Source organism: Mustela lutreola, chromosome 9 (assembly GCF_030435805.1).
Source record: "Mustela lutreola isolate mMusLut2 chromosome 9, mMusLut2.pri, whole genome shotgun sequence".
Lineage (NCBI taxonomy): Eukaryota > Metazoa > Chordata > Mammalia > Carnivora > Mustelidae > Mustela > Mustela lutreola.
In genome coordinates this window covers 682,378-704,093 of record NC_081298.1, presented here as the reverse complement: position 1 = coordinate 704,093, position 21,716 = coordinate 682,378, and the positions used below count along the sequence as shown (strand labels likewise).

Genomic DNA, 21,716 nt, shown 5'->3' with positions numbered 1-21,716 from the left:
CAGTGCTGGACGCCTGGCAGGACATTCCCACTTAGTCTCCATGGAGTTTCAAGGCAAGAGAAGCAACAGGACCTACTCAGATCTATGGAGCAGCCCAGGTCAGCCTGAGGGGAGGGCATCAGGGGAGAGCCCCAGAGGGGCTGGGAAAGTCGCCACTAGCCACCGAGGCCCACAGCTCTGAACACACTGGATCCTCGTTGGGGCACCCCTTTGCTTCTGGCCCGGAAGCGTCCCCCAGGCAGACGCCACGCAGAATGTTCGTGGAAAGGAGCTCCCGTGGCAAGCTTCTCCAGAGCCTACCAAGAGGAACAGCTCCAGGGCACCCTGGCCCGCCCCCCCGCCGGGACCCCGGGGGCACCACCTTCCCCTAGTGCTGCTTCATGGGGAGGTGCAGGACAGGTGCTGCCGTCATGTGGCCTGGGGCGAAGGGGGCTGGCCATTCCACAGAGACAAGGCGGGGAGGGTTGGCGTCCTGACCTAGGTGAGTACTGGGGTGACTCTCTCGGAGGGGCCGTGGGTCCTTTGGTGGGGTACTTCTTGTGCCGGGGAGTTGAAGGGGGTGGGGGGCCCACAATCATATCTATCCTGGCGAGCGAACAAGAAAAGAGACACCAGCAAACGCATCATGAGGAGCACGGAAGGGGAGTTGGCGGAGGGACGCCCCGCACGCGGCGCAGGGACCACCACGCTCGCATGGCCAGGGCGGCGCCCGATCTCTCCGGGGCCCAGCTTCGCATAGTACTGGGGAGCCGCGGCCTCACAGCTTAGCCCAGCCTGCCCGGGCCGGCCGGGGCGTGCACAGGAGCCACCACCGCCAGCGCACGGGCCCGAGGACACCGGCCGTGGATAGCCGTGCGGCTCTGCCGGCGACAGGGACATCCTGGCTCCCTGGGCCCGTTTGTGTGGCATTTCCAGACAGAAAGGGAAGTTGAGGACAGAAGAGCCTGGTGAGCCAAATCAGCCTCCCTGAGATGCGGGGCCAGGCCCAGCGGCCAAGACCCTGCCCTGCTCTCACACATGTGTGTGCACACTCACACGTGAGCACACACACGGGTCTGCACTGTCCTCGAACACTCGCACGCATACTCGCTCACACACATTCCATAGATTACGCACGCGCAACCGCAGACACCTCTGTCCACACACAGCACAGGTCTAGCTGGTGCTCTGGGGGGGATGGTAAGTGATGGGTTTCCTGGCCATGGCCCGTGTGGAAGAAGGGGTCACCACCCCGCCGGCTCCCCGCCCCACAGAGCAGCTGCGGGTCCAGAGGGACCCCTGCCGGGCATTCTGCTGCAGGACTGGAGACGTCCCCCACGGCAGACGTTCAGGGGCCTCCCCAGAAGGAAGACTTCCGTCCTGCCGTGGGCTGGGGAGCTGGATGGACTTACGACTGTCCCTCGACTGGCCAGACCTTCTCCCAGCCAGGGCCCAGGATCCTGGGGGCAGACAACCTAAGCAGCCCAGTTTAAGGGACTCGGGCCGGAGAAGGAACGTTGGCAGAACCGTGGGACCCACTTCAGGAGGGACCCAACAACAGTCCCGTGGGCTCCTCCCAGACCCTGCAAACACATGTCCTCACACAGGCTTGCTTAAATGTGGTGGGGGTGCACAGCTGTGCGCACGTGTGTACTTGGGGTACTTGTGTGTCATGGAGGTAGTGAGTGCATGTATGTGTGCACAAGGCTGAGAGTGGCTGCGTGTGCATGTGTGTCTGTGTGTCCGTGCATACACGTGTGTGTCAGTCCGCGTGCAAGGGTATCCATCCGTGTGTGCCCGTGGGGGTGCACCCGTGTGCGCCTGTGCCCTGCGTGTGTCCACGTGCATATGCGTAGCTATCTGTGTGCTGGCGTGCGCGTGCAGGGAAGCCCAGAGTGAGCCAGCGGCCTCGCGCGCGCACGGCTGCCTGTGAGCAGAGCACTGCGCCCCGCCGTGCCGCAGCCCTGCTTCCTGCCAGGGGAGGGGGAGCCCCGTGCGAGGCCAGGGCATGGACGAGTCTTTCTGCTCCATGGGGCGCCCTTGCTTCCCGACAGGGCTCGGGACCCTGCATTCTCATCCTCAACACACACGCACGCACGCGTGCACACACATGCACACGTGACACGACACACGCAGAGGCGCATGCGCACACGCACACGCATGCAGGACATGTGCACGCACGTGTGCGCCCGGCACGCACACACACATGTGTGTGCACACACGCTCCCGTGCGGGCGACCAGATGCCTGGAGACGTGCGCTCACGTGTGTGTGGTCACACGACGCGCATGTGCACACGCGTGTGCGGTCACACGACGCCTGTGCGCACGGGCAGCGTGAGGGCACCCACACATGCACGCTCACCCCCCACAGCGGGGGCGGGAGGGGGAGGCGACACAAATCGTCACACAGACCACACGAGGACACAGTAGGATGCCCGCACAGGGCCGGCACGGGGCTGGGGGTGGCAGCAGGCAGCGCTGACCACCGTGTCCCCCCTCTGCACCCCCATGCTACATTTCACCCCATACTGGCCCCTGAGAGATGCCACTCCACTGGGGCCACACTGGCTTTGGCCCAGACGGACCCCCAGGGCCAGGCAGGAGGGGGTGCTGTCTTGCCTGGACTGCAGGTTTTTGATGCGGGACAGCATGTCCAGGTGGCCGGCCGAGTACTGCTCAATCACGTCCATCACGTCGTACGGCCGCAGGCTCTCTTTGAACTTGCGCTTGGACACCAGGAACCGCATCACACTGGGGGAGCACGGCCGTGAGCCCTGGGCCGACGCCTGCCCTGGGCCCTCCCAGCATCTCCCAGAACATCCACTGGCTGTGCTGCCACGGTGATCCGGGCCCACCCACCTGCCAGATCCACAGGCCACGCCCAGGCCTGGGGTGCAGACAGACCCTCGCCCCCGGGGTATGCAGGGGACAGCTCTGACAGGGGCGGGTGCGCGGGAGCCATCACCAGCTCCCAAAGGACCCAGAGCCCAGGGACAGAGACCGCACCCCTCCTGGACTCCGCAGGGAGGCCCCTTGCCCTGGACACTGGGTGCCTCACCACACGGCCCGGATGCTGACTTTGAGGCCCGGGGTCAGATCTTCCGTCACAAACTCGCAGTTGCAGCTCTTAATGTCTTCTGCGATGTCTTCCCCGGGGAGGCTCGCTTCTGGGTGGAAGGACACGGCCCATGAGGGGCTGAGCTGCGCCGGGGCACCGACGTCAGGGGCGGCGTCAGGAAAGCCCTGAGAGCAGCACCCTGCGCTCTGGAAACCCACCCTCTGTCCCGCCGAGGCCCCAAGAGAGGCCCATGGGATGGCTGAAAAGTGGACGGACGGGCAGACCCATGGCTATGGCCGCAGGAAACAACGGAGCATCAGCCCGCCAGAAACCGGCAGGAAGCCTGATGGTGGCCCGGCATGGAAACACCTGGAAGCAGGTGCACACAGCATGTGGTTCCACATGTGGGAAATGTCCAGAACAGACTGGCAGTGGCCAGGGGTGGGAGGGACTGCTGGCGGGCACGGGTCTCCTCTGGGGCATGGAAACCCCTAGAACGAGAGAGGTGATCTGGGCTGTGCCGTGAATGTGCTCACGGCCGCGGAGCTGCTCGCTTGAAAGCGGCCGCTTTCATGTTACGTGACTTCACCTCAAAAAGAAGAAAGGGAAAGGGAAGCTGCTGCTCAAAGAGGCTACAGGGCCCCGAAGGTGCCCGGCGGGGGGCAGCTGAACCGCGGGAAGCCCGCGGCCTGACCCACCTTCCGAGTTCTGCCGGGACGCCGCGCCCTTAATCCGGAAGGCCTGCCTCGCCCGGCTGCGGTCCCCAAAGCTCCAGCTCTTCGGCACCTTGCTCGGGCTGTCCTCCAGACTCTGGTCGGCGCTGGGAGACCGCCGGACGGTCGGGGCCTGAGGGGACCCCTTGCCCTTGGCAGCCACACCTCGGGGGCTGGAGAAGACACGGTCTTTCAAACTGACCTTCTGACTGCTCCCACGAGGGTCGACAGGTGGGCGGACAACACAGAAAGACAGCAAGAGAAGTCACTCTGGAAGGAACGCGCACACCCCACTGTCCGTTCACCGCGGACGCCTACACGTGGAGGGGGTGGTGGCGGGGACACAAGGAGCGCAGGGGGTGGGCGCTCCGAGGGCCACTCAGGGACTCGGCCTGGCTGGGGAGGGGTCAGCGGACACTTAAATCACTTTCGGTGCTACGGGAAGGTGCCAGGGTCCTCTCCACACGGTCCTGTCCGGTCTCCCTCTCCAACAGCGTGCCTCAAACACCGTGCAGGTACGGCTTCTCCCTGCACACCTTCTGTGGGTCCCGCCAGTGGTTCCCCTGCCGGCCCCTCCACGCCCCATCCCTGCCCGCGAGCCTCTTCCCCTGCCGCCTGCCCCAGGGTCCGGAGGCCAAGCCCCAGGAACCACCCGGAGGAAGGGTCTGGGCCAGGAGCGGGAGCCTGGGAATCACGGAGGGGGCAACTGTCCCCTGTCAACTCTGCAGGGCAGACCTGTCCAGCCCTCTTGCCCCAGGGCCAATACAGGCCCCACACCCACACACAGGAGGTGTCTGGGGACCGCAGTCCCACACCACCAGAGACACAGAGTAGACAGGCTCCCTCTGCCAGCCGCCTCGCAGGAACAGACCCTCTGGTCCGAGGCCACAGTGGGGGCAGGGAGCAACGCTGGCTGGCCAGCCGCAGCCCTGTCGGGGTCCCCAGGCCCCCACCCCCGGGCCTGTATCTCTTGGAAACTGTGAAGTCTGGCACCCTCTGGGCCACAGCCAGGAGGCAGGAGGGGGTCACGATGGTCCGGGAGCTGGTCAGGCCCAGGGACCTGGGGGCCACTGGCCAGTTTCCACTGTCCACAAGCAAGGCTCTTGTGACCTGCAGACCTGCTCTCACCCAGCCACAGGCAGGAGCCGCAGAACTTCCTGAGACAGCCTCTGAGGCAGGCCCTGCGCTGCCCCGGGGTATGGGACAAGCTGCCCGGGGTCTCTCCTCTCACTGGGAAGCTGCCATCACGTGCTGACCCCAGACCTCTCCAGACCCCGCTGTGGCTCCCCCAGGTCAGCCGCCTCCAGCAGCCCCAAGCAGGACCCACAGCCAAGACAGGCCCCTCGGACGGCGCAGACGTGAGTGGGCCATGGAGAAGCGGCCAGCGGCCTGGTCTGTCCAGTCTCGACGCTGTAGTCCCTGCCGCCCCCCCGGGCAGCCGAGATCATCCGTCGGCCGGACCGAAGGCCTCGTGGGGTAGCCCCCAAGGGCCGGCAGTCGGCCTCGGTGTGCGTCGCACTCAGGAGTGGGGTGGGCTTCCGCTGGCCCAGCTCACTGGCCCCAAGCCTGGAACAGATGTGCCCAGCACGAGGCCAAGAATGGGCAGACAGGAGCCGAGGGCAGCCCAAATCCAGGTGCCCCGGGGCCCTCGGCACAGATGACCTTCTCCTTCCCAGTGGAGACCAACATCTGGTCCAGGGAGACCATAAGAAGCAATAGCCTCGCCTAGCCCCCAGCAGCTGGATCCACACAGCTGCCCGAGGACGGAGCCACAGGAAGGCCTTGCTGTCACAGCGGCTGGAATGCCCGGGCTGGGGAGGGGCACTTGGCCAGAGGAGGCCACCTTGCGGATGGCCTTGCCTAGCTCAGCCGGCGGGTGCCCTGCCCACTAGAGCTGCCCCCCACCCAGGGGCACACACAGCTCCTGTCCCCGCAGGCGTCAAGGCAGGGCTGCCCTAACCTCACAGGCCAAGGACAGAAGCAAACGAACACGAAGCATGGGGTTCTGGCCGCCTGCTTGGGGAAGAGCACTCGGCGAGACCACCGTGTGTGTGGAAGGGCACTTTCCGGCATCCACCCTTTGGCGTTCACACAGGACCAAGGAGAACGTTCGGGAGGGTCCGGGGGTAAGCCAAGCCCCAGGCTTTCCTCCCCCGCCTGCCACCCCGTAGCGGGATTCTAAGGCCCGGGGCCAGCTGAGCAGGGACGGGGCAAGGGGAGGCCCCGCCTGCCATCTGCCACACCCGGGTCCGCACAGCCAGGGCCTGGCTCAGCAGGGAAGGGGCAGCCGGCATCCACAGGAACGGCCCTGCCCTCACCGGACCACTGGACCACGGATGCCCAGGGAAAGTGCGACGGATGCAGTGACATTCGTGGGACTGGCACACAGCAAGGCTGAGCTTGGCCTGGGCTCCTGGACTGGCTGTGGGCCCCACCGGCCCTTCTGGTCCCCAAGCAGCGTGACCACAGCCCCGACCCGAGGGACCAGCCGGTGGCCCCACAAGCTCTGTACAAGCAGGGCAGCTTCGCCCGGGGCAGGACAGATCTCCGCTCCTGGGGCTGCAAGTCTTCCCCAAGCGCCTACCTCCGGGAGCACACAAGCAAAGTGGACAGGCAGGGGAAGGCAGGCCTCCGAGCCCCTGTCCGGGGGAGACTCAGGAGCATGCAGATGCAGGTGGACAAGCATGCCGCCGCCTGGGCCCCTGGGCCTGTCGACAGCCCCACCCCCACCCGCCGCTCCACCACTGCTTCCAGGGCATGCAGGGGTGAGGGGGGGCGGCGGGCACAGCTGCCCACACGCTGCACTGCTCAGGGAGGGAGGCAGGCAGGAGGGAGACGGGCTGGGGGGACCCAGAGCAAGCAAGAGGACAGACGCTTCCACACACCCGACAGCAGACAGTGGACAGAGAGTGGAGATGCGGACAAGGGGCCCACGGTGCAGAGGGCTGGGGTGGGGGCGGATTTTCCCCCGTCCCGTGTCCAGTCCACCCTAAACCAGGCCTGTGGGGGGAAGGGGGAGCCGAGGGTCTCCGGCTCTGTGGCGTGTCCGGGGAGCCCGGCACACACGGGATGGAGCTGCCTCCCGCAGGTGGGGCGGCCGGTTCGGAGTGGCCGTCCTCGGGTGCGTAGTAGAGGTGCTAGATCGGCGATCCCCAGGGAAGGGGCTCACCAGAGAGCGATGAGGGCCCCAGAGGCCACGGACGCCCGATCTGGGCGTCCGAGCCCCTGCCGGCCCCCCGCCTGCTCGGAGCAGGGCATCGTTTGGCTCGGGGAGAGAAGTATGTTGGTGCGGCCGCCACCGTTGGCGGGAGGCGGTTTGGAATCACGGGGGCGGGGGAGGGGGCCTGGCGCTCTGCGGCGGCCAGGGCCGCGGAGGCCGCGCTGCCAATCAGAATCGTGGCTGGTTGGGGGGGGCCGGGGCAGGGGGCGCCGGCCTCGCCCTCGCTCATCTAGAACCTCTAGTAAGCAGAGTGTCTGGCGCGGGAGGGGGGTGGGGAGCCGTGCAGCAGGCGGTCAGTGCGCGCGGCTCGCCCCGCGGTACCTAGTGTGTCCGGGGCAGCATCCACACAGGGACTCTCTGCACGGTCTGCCTTTACTGCAAACGAGGAGAGCACAGTTAGTCCTGGCGCACGGGCGGACAGGACGCACAGGCCCACCCTGCGGCCGCGGCTCTGGGCTTGGGGTCCGCCCACCGCGCCCGCGTCCAAGCAGCGGCCGTGAGGGGGCCGCACAGAAAGTCTCCCGCCGGCCTGGAAAAGAAAACAGTGCCCTATTTTTGGAGAAAAAAAAAAAATCCTGTTTTTTTCCTCCAAAAATACCTTTTCCTTCCAGAGTTAGAGTTTTGGGCCATGTCTTTTTAAAGATGTATTATTTTTTGCTATATTCATGCCAACGAAAAAATAATACATGGGCAAGACTTTGCAAAAGGCTGGATCTAGCTGGACAGGATTCCGGAAAGCACACATTTTAGAGGAAGAACGTGCAGTCTGGTGTCACAAACCAGTCACCAAGGCTTCGCCAGGCCCTGCCGGCCGGAAGTGGCCTCAGTTTACCATGGAGGGAAGCTCGGGAAGGCAGCCTTGGGGACCCTGGATCTAAGTGGACTGCCGACATCGGTTCCCCTGGGGCTCTGTGCCGAAGCCCTGGGCCAGCCCGGACCGCTGGCAGCTCTTTGGGCAAAGCCCCACCTGGGTCCACACTCCCTGCTCCCCAGAAGCCGACCCAGAAGGCCCTAGAGCCGTCTCTGCATGAGCTCAGGCACATTTCTAAGCAAAACTGAAAACCACACACCAGGACCTTCTGCTTTCCTGGGGTTTCCCTCCATCCTTCCGTCTGTCCCTCCGTCCCCCACCACGGCTGCTGCTCAGATGGCCGCCCTCACACTGTGGGGCCAAGGAACCAGGCACGCCGACCACCACTCTCAGAAACCAGCCCCGGGCCTCCGTGCCCAGCATCCACACAAGTAAATGCTGGTGGCGCCTGCCTGTGTCCAATAGGACCTCAGGGTAAGGACACACTCTGCTAATCCCACAGGGTGAGGTCCAGCCATATCAGCAAATGGGCTCACCTGGGGACAAGCGTCCATGTGACTCAGTACCCCAGGCCCATGCTCTCCACTGCCCAGCAGCCCTGGCTGCTCATAGAAACCCCTCAAATTTGGGGCAAATGCTCTCTCCCAAGGCACACCTCACGTCAGCCACAGTTCCACCACAGCCGGAGACGGGACCCTCGTGCCCTCCCCTCCCAGGGCTCCGCAGGCCAGCACGCGGCCCCCACCCCCAGCACCTGGAGGCTCTGTCCAGGGAAAGAGGACATCAGGGGATGGTCTCTGCCTCCAACACCTTAGAAGGGCCCCAGCTGTGAGCAAACCCCAGCCAGCTTTGCTGCCTTCAAAACTCCCTGCACAGACATGGGGCCTAGACGCATGACCCAGGGCGTTCCGAGGCCCGACAGCCTGGGGCCTGGCTCATGGCACTTAATGAAACTGAAACAGCCCCATGTGGCCAGTGGCTCCTGGGCTGCCAGAGCCCATGGCCCTCCCTGAGCACGGCCCCATGGGCTCCAAGGCGCGAGGCTCAGGCCCTGTGTCTGGACCCCAGCCTGGCGCTGGGCTCTTCCTGCCCACAGAAGCCGACGGCAGAGTCCCGGGAGTGGCGGGCAGGCAAGACCGGGCCTGGGGTCCACGTGGGAGGAAGAGGCGCCCACAGACACTCACCAAGACCAGACTGAACGGACGGGCACTCAGACACGGCACGCGGCTGCCGCCGACGAGCAGGGGACCCACACGGACAAGGGGGCAAAGCGGCTGGAGACCGGGGTCTCCTCCAGGCACGGGACGGGGGGGCAGTGAGAAACAGGGTGGGTCAGAGGGCAGAGGGCAGGTCACAGACACGCCCAGAGCAGCGCAGCCCGAGACCCTGCAGCCTGCCGCCCACCCCACCCCTTGACCTGATCCAGGCGGCCTCGGCCTGACACCAGCACAGCCACAGCGGGTCCTGCGGAGCCGAGGATCCCCCATGGCCGGGGCGCATGCCCGTCAGGACCCCAGACCAGGAGGGCGCCTCGCGGCAGCTGGCAAGAGTCTCCGTGCCCGCCCCATCCGCCTGCCCAGACCGGTCAGCGGCAGTGGGATCCTGGCGTGCAGGCGGCAGGCGGCGGCCTGGCCACGACCGCCCAGCACCACACACCGGAGGCAGGGGCACACCCCGTAAGCACTTCCCAGAGCAGGGACCCCTGCCCGGCAGCTCTGGGACAGGCCCAGCCTCTCATGGCCCCGGTGACAGAACAATTTCCTGCCTCCCTGCTACGCACCGGCTGCTGGCAAGGGGGTCTGCGGCTGCCCCGGGGAGGGGACAGGAACGCCACCCGCCCTCACCCAGCTGACAAGAGTGCCTCGTGGGGTCTCAGCCCAGCGTCCGCCAGGAGGAGGGCCGGGCCAGGCTGGCCCTTGGGGAAGCCGCTGGGTCACGGGCAGGCAGGGACACACGGACACACGGGGAGGAGACAGAGGAGCGTGTGCGGAAAGCGGGGGGGTGGGGGGGAGCCACGGAACGTGCCGCAGAGCCCGGGGGGGCTCCCGCGTGTCCTCACCTTGAGTCCTGCCTTCAGGGTCAGCCACCTCCTCCCCAAAGACAGACGGACGTGAAAGGACCGAGAAGGGCAGTGACAAGGTTAAAGGCACTTGGGGGGCAGGCAAGAGTGTCCGAATTGGGGGGAGGGCAGGAGAGAGAGAGAGAGAGAGGCTGAGACAAGGGCCGTGGGGGCCACGAGAAGCCGCACCAGGCCGGGGGGCCTCGGGGGGACGGGGCAGAGCCATGGGCCCGCCTCCCCCGGGCTCAGGGTGTGGCGCGGATGCACCGGGGGCCCGAGGAAGGGGGAAGGGGCAGCCCCAGGACCCCCCACACGCCAGGCCGAGCTCGGCATGCGTTTCCCCTCCACCCTGACGGCGAGCACAGCGCTCTCCATGCCGGGGAGAGCAGCCTGGACCCCGCAGCTTTCTGAGCCGCTGTGAGGGCTGGTCCCCATTGATCCTCTGGCCGGTTGGGGGCCCCTCCTTATGATTCCAGACACGGGCTCAGTCCCCCCGGGGGCACTCGGGGGACGGGGGAGGGCAGGGCTCAGCCTGACTCCAGCTCCACAAACAGGGGGCAGCTGAGTCACCGACAGTCCAGAAGGATGGAAGGCAGCGGGACTCTGGCTCGGGGTCGGGGGACTAGACTCAGGCTGCGGCCTGCGGACAGGGTGCCGGGGGGACCCCAGGCTCAGAGGACTCAGCACAGTGACACACACGCAGGCTGGGCTCCCTCAGGCTTGAAAGTCATGAACTAGCCGGGAGTTTCCCTTGAACACGGGCCAGGGGCAGATAGCTGTCCACCCTTCACCCGCGGGGACGGCCCCGCGCAGTCCCTGCGTGGCCTGGTCCCTAATCAGCTCGACAGCTAACCCAGCTGCAGAGGCTAGACAAGCAGCACTCATAGAGCAGGGGCATCTGTCTCCACCGGAGAGGTGGGACCCGGGGCCAGAGTGGGGGCGTTCGCCGACACCCTCCTGCCTTAGGGCCCCGGGGTGGGCGGGACGGGGGGCAGCAGTCCCTCCCTGTCCACCCTGGAGCCACAGGACAAGGGCACTGAGCACAGGCGAAGTGATTAAAGGGCCCAGGGCGGCCGGCAGTGTCCAGACACACAGTTCCACACGTGGGCACGCACAGGGCCCCTGCTGACACGCAGTGAGCAGACACGGAGGGACCGGCACCCGGCACAGCCGCGAGCCCGGGGCAGCAGGGGACAGGCAGGCACTGACCTGGGAGACGGCTCCGGCTGAGGCTCCTTCCTTTAAATAGAAGCAACAAGACGGTGAGCAGTTGGCCCGCCACGTAGACCCCACCACACAGAGGGCCCAGTGGACCTCCCGTGGCACCCACCACGGTCCACGGCCCCACCCGGCCCCCACCTGAGGCCCACCCACCCCAAGAGCCCCCGGAGCGCCCGAGGAAGCAGTCCTGCAGGAGACAGGGAGTTCTGGAAGTGGTGACAGCCCCGGGTTTTAGTGAGAACCACCAGCGTTAGGTCCCGGAGGAAGCGAGTGGAGACGGGAACACGAGCGACATCCGGCTTCCACGGTCCCCATTCAGGACAGGCGGCCGCTCTGGTCCTCCTTCGGGTCGGAGGGTCACGGCCCCGGGCCCATGCTCTGGCCATCCTGCCCGTGGCCTGATGGTGCCTGACATTCATCACGACAGCAGCGGGAGGGTGGCGCTGGGACCCTGCTCAGCCGATCCCTGGGACCACACCAGGCTCTTCGGCGCATGTTGGAAACCTTCACAGAGCATGTGGTCTCTGATGCTGCTGGCAGAGCTCCGTGTGACCGAGGAGGCAGGAGGGTGCGCCCAGACTTCCTGCGTAGGGCTGCGGTCCCTGAGGACTGGCCCCAACCTCCTGGGCTCCCTTTCCCATGACGTCCAGGGACACGGTGTGCAAAGGCCTCCACGGGAACCCCAGCCCTGCACTGCCCCATCCCGCAGCCGCCCTGAGCCCAGCCACCAAGAGCTGCCCTGGATGCCCTCAGCCCAGCCCAGGGCATCCCTGCACATCTTCTGGGACCACAAATCCGGTGGCTTCAAGCAAGGCAATTCCCCTCTCAGTCCGGAGGCCGGAAGTCAGAAATCGGGTGTTGGTCAGCAGCAACCCCCCCCCTGCCTCTCCCAGCCCCTGGGGCCCAGGCGCTCCCAAGCGCTCGTCGTTTTGGGTCTCTGCCTCCTTGTCACATGGCTTCTCTCTTGTGTCTGTCTTTTCAGGACAGGGGCCACTGGACCTAGGGCCACCCTAATCCAGGAGGACCTCGTCAGGGTCCTGAACTCCACCTGCAAAACTTCCCTTTCCCCAGGTCAGGTCCCATTCAGGGTTCCAGTGCGTGGACATACCTTCTGGGCCACCCTTCAACTCACTAGTCTGTGCCCCCTTACATCCCAATCCCCCAAAGTCTTAACCCAGGACAGCACCAGCCAGCCCTATGTCCAAATGTCAATGAGAACTCGGCAGCTCAGAGTCCGGAATCCCAGCGTCCCGGTCACCTGACCCCGGTGTGAGTGAGACTCTGGGTGGGATCCTTCCTGGGGTAAAAGTCCTCCCCAGCGGGGGACCTGTCATCTCTAGAAGGCCAGTGACCTGCTCCCAAAACGCAACAGGGCAGACATACCGTCCAAACGGAGAGGAGTTGGGAGGAATAAAGGTCACCGCTACCCAAAGTCTGAGACCCAACGGGAAACCCCACTTGGCGATAAATGCCTTAGTCACCCCAGGAGCCCCGGGACCCAGGCCCAGCCCCACGTGGGTGAGGCTCCATCAGCCTCTTTCCAGCCTGCAGGCCCCCAGACTGCCCTGCCTTCCTGCCGTGGTCGGTCTCCGTCCCTGCCGGCCGGGAATGACATTTCTGAGGCTCCGTGGGCCGTATACATGCCTCCACACACACCCCGGACCGACGCCCCGTGCAGGAGGGTCTCCGCATCTCCTCCGGGTGACCAATTCTACTCCCCTAACCCGAACCCGAACCCTAACCCCGACCACCCATGGAGCTTTCCAGCACGGCCACCCAGCCGGGCCCGTGGCCCCTTTCCAGAGCAAGCGTCCCCCCAGCCCACCCGCTGTGTCCCTAACTTAGAGTCCCTGTGGCCTGGACCGGCCAAGGCACCAAGTCTTCCCGCGCTGGCTTCTCCACTCAGTTCTTTGAATTCCCCTTCTCTGCCCGCTTTCCATAAGCAGAGGGGAAACCAGACGACATTTTCCACACCAGCTTAGAAGCCGGGCACATCCTAGGTCTGCTTTCAGGCCCACACTGTCCCAAGGTCCCCCTCGCTGTCTGCCCCTGTCTGACAGGAGTGGCCGTGTCCCCAGGAGCACTCAGTTCCGCACCGCGGGACTGTCGCAGCCGCCCCTCGGTCCCAGGAGCAAGAGCTGCACCCGCTGGCCAGACGCCAGAGCACAGGCGCTTACACGGCAGGGTGCCGCGCTCTGGTTCCTGCCTCCCCCAGCTGCTGGTGCCCAGGCGTCCTGGGCTTGGGCCACAGCACCCGCATCTCTGCCTCCCTTCGTGCGGCTGTCTTTGCTGCCTCCTCTACGGACAGTCGTAGCTGGACTTAGGGCCGGTGCCGACCCAGAAGGATCTCATGTTGACCCCTTTCCTTAGTAACGTCCACAAACACTTTTCCAAGGAAGGTTTCGTGTCCAGCTTGCAGGGTGGACGTACCTCGGGGGGGCAAGTGGGTCCTTGCTCACCTCCCATGGCACCTCTTCAGAGGCGGCAAGCCACAGGGGGCAGCCCTTGGCATGGGGCCCCCGGCGGCCATCTCTCTGTCCACTCTCCTGCTGGGTCCCCCTACCCCACACAGCCGGCTCTGTGCTCCCCACGCTCGAGTTCCAGAGTTCACGATCACAAGGAACCAGCAGGCACCAGAGTGGGTGTGACTGGCCACTGCTCTGGGGAGATGCGGGGCAGGCTCTCCACCGCCCGTGCTCACCCCCAAAACAGCAACCCTCTGGGGACGGGAACCTCCACCGTGTTGGCAGAACTGGAAAGACACCAGGATCTCCAGACCCCAGGGCATCCGGTAGCTGCCGGCCCCTGACCGGGGTCCCCTCGCAGGACGGCGCCCAGCCCAGAGCCCCTCTGCTGACCTGAAGGTGAGCCCGGATTTGCTCTTAAGGTTCCGCAGAAGCTCCAGCTGGTTCAGGGGCGGGATGAGTCTGCGGCGAGAAGAGACTCAGTGAGCTCCTGCCTGCCAGAGCCTGGGGGACCCACACCCGGCTCTCGCCAGCATCCACATCACACACAGGCACCTGTGGTGGTGATGCTGGGGCCATGGGTGCGGCCTGTCCCAGGCAGGGGGAGGGGAGAGCTCCCTGGCCACCGAGCCGCTGGAGGCCATCTGCACGCTCTGGGCTGCGCCTCTCAGGGGGGCCAAGGCCCTGAGGTGAGCACACCAGCATGCACCGCCCCCGGACTGCCCATGGGGATCGGGGAAGGGGGCCAGAGGTCCCGGAAGACAGGCTGGGGGGCCCTTCTACCCTCCCCTCTCCCTCTCCAATCCCTGAACACCTCCAAGGGGCAGTACAGCACCCTTTCCTGCAAAGCAACGCCCTCTGCGGAAGTCAGGGCCGGGGCCAGGGTCCTAGGAAAGGGCTTTGTCGGGAGCGAGAAGCCGGCTCCTGGTGTGATGAGTTGCCTGGGCGGCTGGAGGAAAAGCCCCTGCATCCTTGGCCAGCCCCGCCCGGCTCCACGCCCCTTCCCAGGCCAGGCCACACCCACCCAGGACGCACTCTCGTCCGGCCCCCACCCAGGCCTGCAGCCCCACAGCGGCTCCTGGGCAGCTCCAGCCAGAAGTCCCACGGAAGCCAAGAAGGTAATTAATTCCTCTCCTTGACACCAAGGCCGGGGACATGCAAACCCTGGGCGGTTCCTGGGGGACCCCCAGCTGTCCCCACCTCCAGCCACAGGACTAGGGCCCCTCAGGGGGACTCCAGCCTGCTCCCGACATCTGGGGCTAGTTCTGTCCCTCACCCAGCCTCCGTCGGACTCAGGCCTCACTACTGCCTGCCCTCCAGACACTTGTCATCTCATTTTGAGCAAACACCCCTTGTCCGACTAGACCCCGGCCCTGATCTCCCCTTCTGGATGCAGCCCCCACCCGGCTGATGCCCTGTCACACTCTGTGAGCTCCCCACCCCGCTGTGACCCCCACCCTGCCATGACCCCCCCACTCTGCCCTCAGCTTTGGAATTCCAAGCAGTCCTTTAAAACCACGCTCAAAGACCCCCACCCAGCCGCAGCCCCTAACCCTGTCCTATCTATCCTTGACCCTGGGGACGGCTGACCCACCCCAGCCCAAGGGGCCTCCGTCCAGCATCAGTGTCTTAAGCCTCTCCCTGGTGTGTGTGTGGGGGGGGACAGCACCTCTACCCTGGGGGCTCAGCCTCCCCTGCCCTCAGGTGTCTGCCTCCTCCTCTCTCTGCCCACAGGCCTGGCCGGACCCTACCCTGACCTCGTGGGACATCACTCGGAGGCTCCCCAGTGCCCCCAGAGTCAAAGGATTGCTGGTCCCCTGAATCCATGGCACGGATGCCAGCTTCCTAGTGTCTGGCTTTGCTCCAGCCCCTCCACACCCCTCCTAGCCCGGCTTCCTGACGCCAGTGCCCCCCACTCTGCCCTCAGTCACTGTGGTCTGCCCTCAGTCACTGTGGTCTGGCCTAGCTCAGCTCCCTCTGGAGGAAAGCCGGGTTCCTCCTAGGGGCACCCCGTGAGCTCTCTCCTCTCCCTCCTGCTTGCCTTCCCCTCCCCTGCCCCCCCCCTCCAGGCCCAGCCCAGTCCTAGCGGGTCAAGAATGAGCAGGAGGTGAGGGCAATCAGGTTGGCTCACGTCACCAGCCCAGCAGAGGCCCCAGAACTGGACACGGGGGACAAAACCAGCCTCTCCACTCCCCTCAACCACCCACCCACGGGCCTGCAGCAGAGACCGCGGACAGCACCCCCTGTTCAGCACATACACACACACACACACGCACACACACACACACGGGTCCGAGTGGGGGGGCACGCAGATAGGATGTCATGCCTTGGACACACAGCAGCAGGGACAGAACATGGACGGGCAGGGCCACCGCAGGGGCGTGCACACACCACACACGAGGGCCACGCACACAGCCCCCATCACCTGGAGGGCGGTCACGGAGGACGAGGGTGCAGCGTGCCGACGGGAGTAGGGGACGTGTCAGGGGGCATCCCACAGGAGTGAGCAGGGGCTCCTAGGGGACAACTCTCGTCACCCAGGCCGAGGTGGGCAGGGGCTGGGACTGGCCGCAGAAGATGGGCCAAGGGAGGCTAGGAAGAGCCTCAAGCAGGGTCCCCCCAAGTGCTGGGGCAGCCTGGAGCCCGAGGAGCCCAGGGCCAGCACCCCAGGGAGGACACTGCCCCCCGCCCGCCTCCTCCTCTGCACGAAGCCTCTGGGGCAAGCGGCCAGTAAACGGCAGGTGCTGGGGAGGAAACGCCCGGGGGCTGTGCCCCCCACTCCCATCTGGGAAGAGGGAGAGCGGTCTACACAGCCCCCACGCGGGGCACCATAGGCCAAGAGCTTCTGCCCGGGGAGCCCAGGCTCGGGCTACGCGGGGAGATTGTGGACCCTCGCTCTGCTGGCCTGTGTGCGGATGCACTCATCCCGCATTGTCCGTCCCCGTCCCTCAGGGAAGGACCTACAGAGGGGCTGTGCTGCGCATGGGGAACGATTTCCTGTAGGAGCTCAGCACCCCCACTCTGGGCAAGTGAGCCCCTTTCCTCCCTGCGGGAGGAGTGAGACCTCTGCGTCCCCCCGCCCCCGCCGGTGTGGACAGAGTGACCGGGGACAGCACACAAGGACCCCAGGCTCTCAGCCCTTCCAGGTCTAGAGAGGGAGCCCAAGCAGCGTCAGAGGCGAGCCGCCTGCTGGGAACGGGGTGCCCTCCCCGGCCGGAATGGAGGAAGCCCCTGTCCCCACCAGCTCAGTGCCCTGCATGAGAGGCCAGCGGGTGAGGCCGGAGGGGCGGGGAGGGACACGGCTCCGGAGACGCGGCAGGAAGCAGGACAAGTTGCAGAAGACAAGGGAGGACAGACGGCTCCAGCCCAAGAAAGCAGCTGACGGGGGCGGGGGAGGTCAGAGAAGGAGCCGGGCTCCAGGCAGGGACCATGGAGGAGCAGGGCAGCGCCAGCGCCCAGCATGGGGAACACAGGCTGGGGCACGGGTGCGGGGGTGCTGGCCGGCAGCCCTGCTCTGCAGACCGGAGGACCCGGGGAGGGGGGCTCCGGGGCAGCCCTGTTCCAGCCCCAGACACAGAACCACCACACCACACCACACACGCTGTCCGGCCCATGCATCTCCTACCTGGAGGCCCCGTAGGTTTGAGTTTGCGAGCTTTCAAGTGTTTTCACACACACACAAAGGGGAAGGAACGGAAATTTTAAAAGAACGGGATAAGAAAAAGAAAATGAACCAAATGGTCAAGGAAAGTGGGGGAAACAACAGAACAAAGAAAATTAGCACAAGGTCCACCCAGCTGAGGACCGAGGGCTGGAACGCAGCGCTGGGAAAGCCAGAGCCTGCGGCACTCCCAGAAAGGTGTGTGCCCGGAAGTGGAATATTCCAGAAAGTCCCCGGGGGAATGGTGGGGTCACACGCCCTGGCCTGGTGACACGTCTCTGTAGGGGAGAGGCAGGGGCAGGACGGGACAGCCCCACCCTGTCTGGCCGTCGCTAACCTGGGGTCCTCAAGGGGTTGCTGCCCAGCCTAGAGCCCTACCCCAGCTGGCCATCAGCCCACCCTCTGGTGAGGGCCCTGGGGGGGGACCTCTAGGGCAGGCAAGGGGCACCCTCGGGCTGGGGAGCCCCAGGGCTCAGCTTGCCCCCCCTGCCCCCACACGCAAGCCGGATGGGGTATATCCCAAGGGCCATGGGCCATTTCACCTCAGACCTTGTTCTCCACCAGAGCCTGGCACAGACACACCCTGGGGGGCCACGCTCTCTTTCTGGGCTGCCACCCGCCCTCGAGAAAAGGTGGAAAGTTGCGTGCTGGCAACCCCGGGGCCTCGGGGGCCACTGGCTCTGCCTGCACCAACGGCTCCCAGTGAGGGCTTCCCGGCCCTCCGCTCCCACCAGAGGGCACCTGCCAGGGGTCTGTGTGCTCTGTTCTGTGGGGCGGGGGGTTCAGGGGGTGACGGGGTCGTCCCTGCTGCCCTGGGCAGGGCCCTCTTGGCCCTGGAGCCTCAATAGGGCCCTTCCTCAACACAGCGACCCTGGTCCTCGCTGACGGGCAGAGGGTCACAGTTACCCTTCCACTTCCCAGGCTCTGGGGCCGGCCCTGCCGGGGCTCGGTGCCAGGCTGCGGACCCCGAGAAGCTCTCGGGAGGGCCGGTCTCCGCAATGCCCACAACACAGCGCAACCGACAGCAAGGAAGCTAAGCAAAGGGGCGGATGGAGGGGAGAACCACGAGCTATAAAACAAAGAACAAAATTAATGCTGCGGAATAAATCACACACAGAACTCCTCGAAAAGTACACACATTGTTTAAAAAAAAAAAGAAAAATTAACGAAAATAATGAACAACCAAAAGATGGGGTTTCAGAACAAACAAAATGAACCCCAGGCGATGCAGCGGATGGGGCGGCGGCGGCGGGTACCTGTACATGGGCACAGTCACCGTGCGCTCGTAATACTGCCACGTGGAGTGGAGGTCCGTGCGGGACAGGTTGGTGGCGTAGAACCTCCAGGCCGACTGCAGAGGGAAAGGGGTGAAGGTCAGACGCCTCCCCGGGTGCCCAGCCCCTGCCAGCCTCGGGGACCCTGTGTCCGGCGCACACGCCTGTGCAGAGCCTTCCGGGACCCGCCTCACCTGCCACTGGCGGTCACTCCTGCGCTCCCCACCCACAGGCGGGCCTCACGCTGGGTGCACACAGGGGTGACCCCAGGAGCCCGGGCCAGGGGCGGAGCAGGGACACGCGCTTCGGTCCTCCCGAAAGCCACGACCCGGGCGCTCAGTGAGGGAGAGGGGCCTGAGTGCAGCCCTGGCTGCTGGGCCCCAGACTGTCCTCATCTGGCCAGAGCTCCCGCCCCCGCTGGTTTTCAGTCCTCACCGCGGTGAAACACACACAGATGCGCCATTTCAAGGTGTGCGACTTGGGGCAACGGGTGCACGTCCACAGCCGCCACGCAACCACCGCTGGTCACCACTGGCCCCGGAAAGCCCCACGCCCGCCAGCCCGGGGCGTCCACCTGCGTCCCCCCCCCCCCCGTTCCCGACGTCCCCTCAGCACGACCACACCACACCCGGCCTTCGGGGACCAGCTTTCATCACGACGTTTGCAAGGCCCGCCCGTTCTTTCCAGGTTCGAGTGACGTCCCTCGTTCGCAGACGCCGTAATTGGTTCTTCCGCAGGAGGCGCCGGTCGTCCTACTGCAAGGAGCGCCGCGGCAAATGTCCTGGCGAAGATTTTGGTTGAACCCCGGTTTCCAGGTCTTTGGGGTATGCTCATGGGGGCGCTGCCGGGTCCTCGGGCAGTGCACCCTGAGGGTCCAGGCTCCGGTTTCTCCGCACCCACCTCTCCCGTTTTCCCACCTCGGCTCTCGTGGGCTCTGGTTTGCGCTTCCCTGACGACAGATGACGGGGAGCCTTCCCTGTGCTCGTCGGGAGAAATGTCTGCTCAAATTCATTTCCAAATTACTTTGTCTTTTCGTTCCCGAGTTGTGGAAGTTCCTTATGTTCTAGATACTAGACTCTTTTCAGAAATACGTGCAAATATTTTCTCCCATTCTGTGGGTTAACTCTACGCTTTCTTTATAGTGTCCCTTGAAGCACAAAACTTTTTAATTTTGATAAAAATCCCAAGTGCTTTTTTTTTTCTCTTTTGCTTGTGCTTTAGGTATCCTAAGAAACCAAAGCCATGGAAATTCACTCCTGTTTTCTTCGAAGAATTTCATAGTTTTTGACCCATTTTCAGTTAATTCAGTATAAGAGTCAAACATTATTCTTTTAAAATTGGATGTTTGCGTAAGGACAAAAAAAATAAAATAAAATAAAATAAAATTGGATGTTTGGTCGTCCCAGCGTCATTTGTGGAAGAGCCCGTTCTTTCCTATTGGATGTTGATAATACCATCGTTTCAGACTTGTTTTGTGGCCCCAGAAATGGTCCGTCCTGGGGAATGTTCCCTGTGCTCCAAGCAGGAACGCGCTGGGCTGTCCCAGGGCATCTGTGGGTCTAGCCGGCTCCTGGGCCCAGGTCTTCTGTGTCCCGGGCTCTTCCGTCCAGGACGAGCTGGGGCGTCCACGTCTCCAGCTCTTACCACACAAACGTCTACGTCGCCCTATCATTCTGTCCGTTTCTGCTGCATACACTTGGGGTTCTGTGTCAGTCCATACGTGACTGTCAGGGTCCCTTGTGGACTGGTTTCTGTCAACACGTCCCTACCTCCTTTGACTCCCGTCACAGGGTCGGACTCAGTGCACGCCCTGGCCCTCTGGAGGTCAGGGTTCCCGGGGAAAATCTCTCTCCTTTCTTCTACGTTCAGCCTGTCACTGTCCCCGGGCTTGGGGTGAGTCTCCAACAGACAGCATACAGCTGGGTAGATTTTAAATATTTTCTGCCCACCCCCACCCCCCGCTTTTCACCTGGGAGAGCTCATCCACGTCCATGTGACGTGGTTATGGACAGGCCTCCTGCTGCATGAGCTTCTGAGCGCCCCCACCCTGCCGTCCCTTGAGTTAGGCTGTGTTTTTACATTTTTACATCATCTGGTGTTTGACTTGGACTCCCTTGCTCTTGGCCTTTACTGAAGTTTTAATACAAGCTGTTTTCTGAATGGTTCCCCTGTGGATGAGGTTGGTGTCTCATGCCCACAGTCGTCTAGTCTAAATGCAGGCCCACTTTTCCGCAACAACGCACAGACCCTGCTCCCCACACCCCTGGCCACCCCCGCCCCATGCTGCCACCGTTAGAGGTCACATCTGATGCCCTGTGAGCCAGAAATGCGGCTCTGTGGCTGCGGTCTCACACACTCATCTTTTAAACCACGTGAAGAAACAGAAGGTGAGTTCTACGTCAAACGTATGCCATTCCTCCTTTGAAATTTGTCCACTGGTGACCTACCGATGTCCATGTGTCCAGGGGCCACTCCAGCCCTGAGACAGTGTCCAGGTAAAGTCCTGAGCTGACCCTTCTGGGGACCATCAGAGCCCAACGCAAACCACCGCACTTCCAGAACGAGGCACCGCTGCCCCTCCCTCCCCGACGCCAGCAGCCATACCAGGAACGTCCTGGGGCCAGGGCCAGGGGTGCTAGACAAGGGCGTCTAGACCACGTGCCCCCAGCAGCTGCTTGCGGGCACACTGCCCTGGCTGATGGAAGGTTGTGATCCAGTTCCTGAGAACTGAGAGGTAAGATACCCCCGGGCAGTCCCCATCTTTAAAAAGGAAAGACCCGGGAGACGGGGCCATGTCCACCGGCTCCCCGGCTTTGGAGAGGGACCCCTTGGGCAGCCTGCTGCTTGGGGGTCCCACTCAGGAAGCCTGGCTGGACCCCAAGGGGATCTGAGCCCCCAGCAGTGGGACAGGCTGCACAGCTCGCTGAGTGGGGTCTCTGTGCAGCGTGGGAGAGCCGGCACACCTGCCCCCAGAGGCCCGCGGCCCACGCAGGGCAGCAGCCACCACCCATGTTGTTACGACTACAGGCCTTGGGTGTCTGCACCTGTCCCCAGCACGTGGCCCTGACTTCCACGCTCCTGCAGGGGCTGCGGCCTGTCCGGGTGGGGGAGACCCGGGGGCGCACGGACTCACCTGGATCAGGCCTGCTGCAGGGTTCCGCCTCTTCTCAAAGTGCTTCTGCCGATGTTGCTCTTGAACTTTCAGAGCAAAGCCAGACCCCAGAATGCCCTGGGAACCATCAGGGTCAGACCAT

At 64.4% G+C, this 21,716-nt stretch overlaps 1 protein-coding gene across 18 annotated transcripts in view; it reads right to left on the bottom strand.

Annotated features, from left to right (window-relative positions):
- The window catches only part of KCNQ2 (potassium voltage-gated channel subfamily Q member 2), a 51,541-nt gene that overhangs the window by 8,211 nt on the left and 21,614 nt on the right, over window positions 1-21,716 (bottom strand). The window contains exons 7-17 of one of the 18 annotated variants that reach the window (XM_059133179.1): window positions 21,596-21,691; window positions 18,445-18,539; window positions 17,153-17,182; window positions 13,921-13,989; window positions 11,051-11,080; window positions 7,408-7,500; window positions 7,293-7,346; window positions 3,737-3,960; window positions 3,039-3,144; window positions 2,600-2,731; window positions 478-585 (exon numbers count right to left, since the gene is read on the bottom strand). In XM_059133179.1, the coding sequence (XP_058989162.1) occupies window positions 478-585; window positions 2,600-2,731; window positions 3,039-3,144; window positions 3,737-3,960; window positions 7,293-7,346; window positions 7,408-7,500; window positions 11,051-11,080; window positions 13,921-13,989; window positions 17,153-17,182; window positions 18,445-18,539; window positions 21,596-21,691 (1,037 nt within the window). Of the gene's footprint in view, window positions 1-477; window positions 586-2,599; window positions 2,732-3,038; window positions 3,148-3,736; window positions 3,961-7,292; window positions 7,347-7,407; window positions 7,501-9,841; window positions 9,932-11,050; window positions 11,081-13,920; window positions 13,990-17,152; window positions 17,183-18,444; window positions 18,540-21,595; window positions 21,692-21,716 lie in introns of those variants that run through there. The other 17 variants (XM_059133162.1, XM_059133161.1, XM_059133165.1 and 14 more) reach the window with 17 other exon arrangements.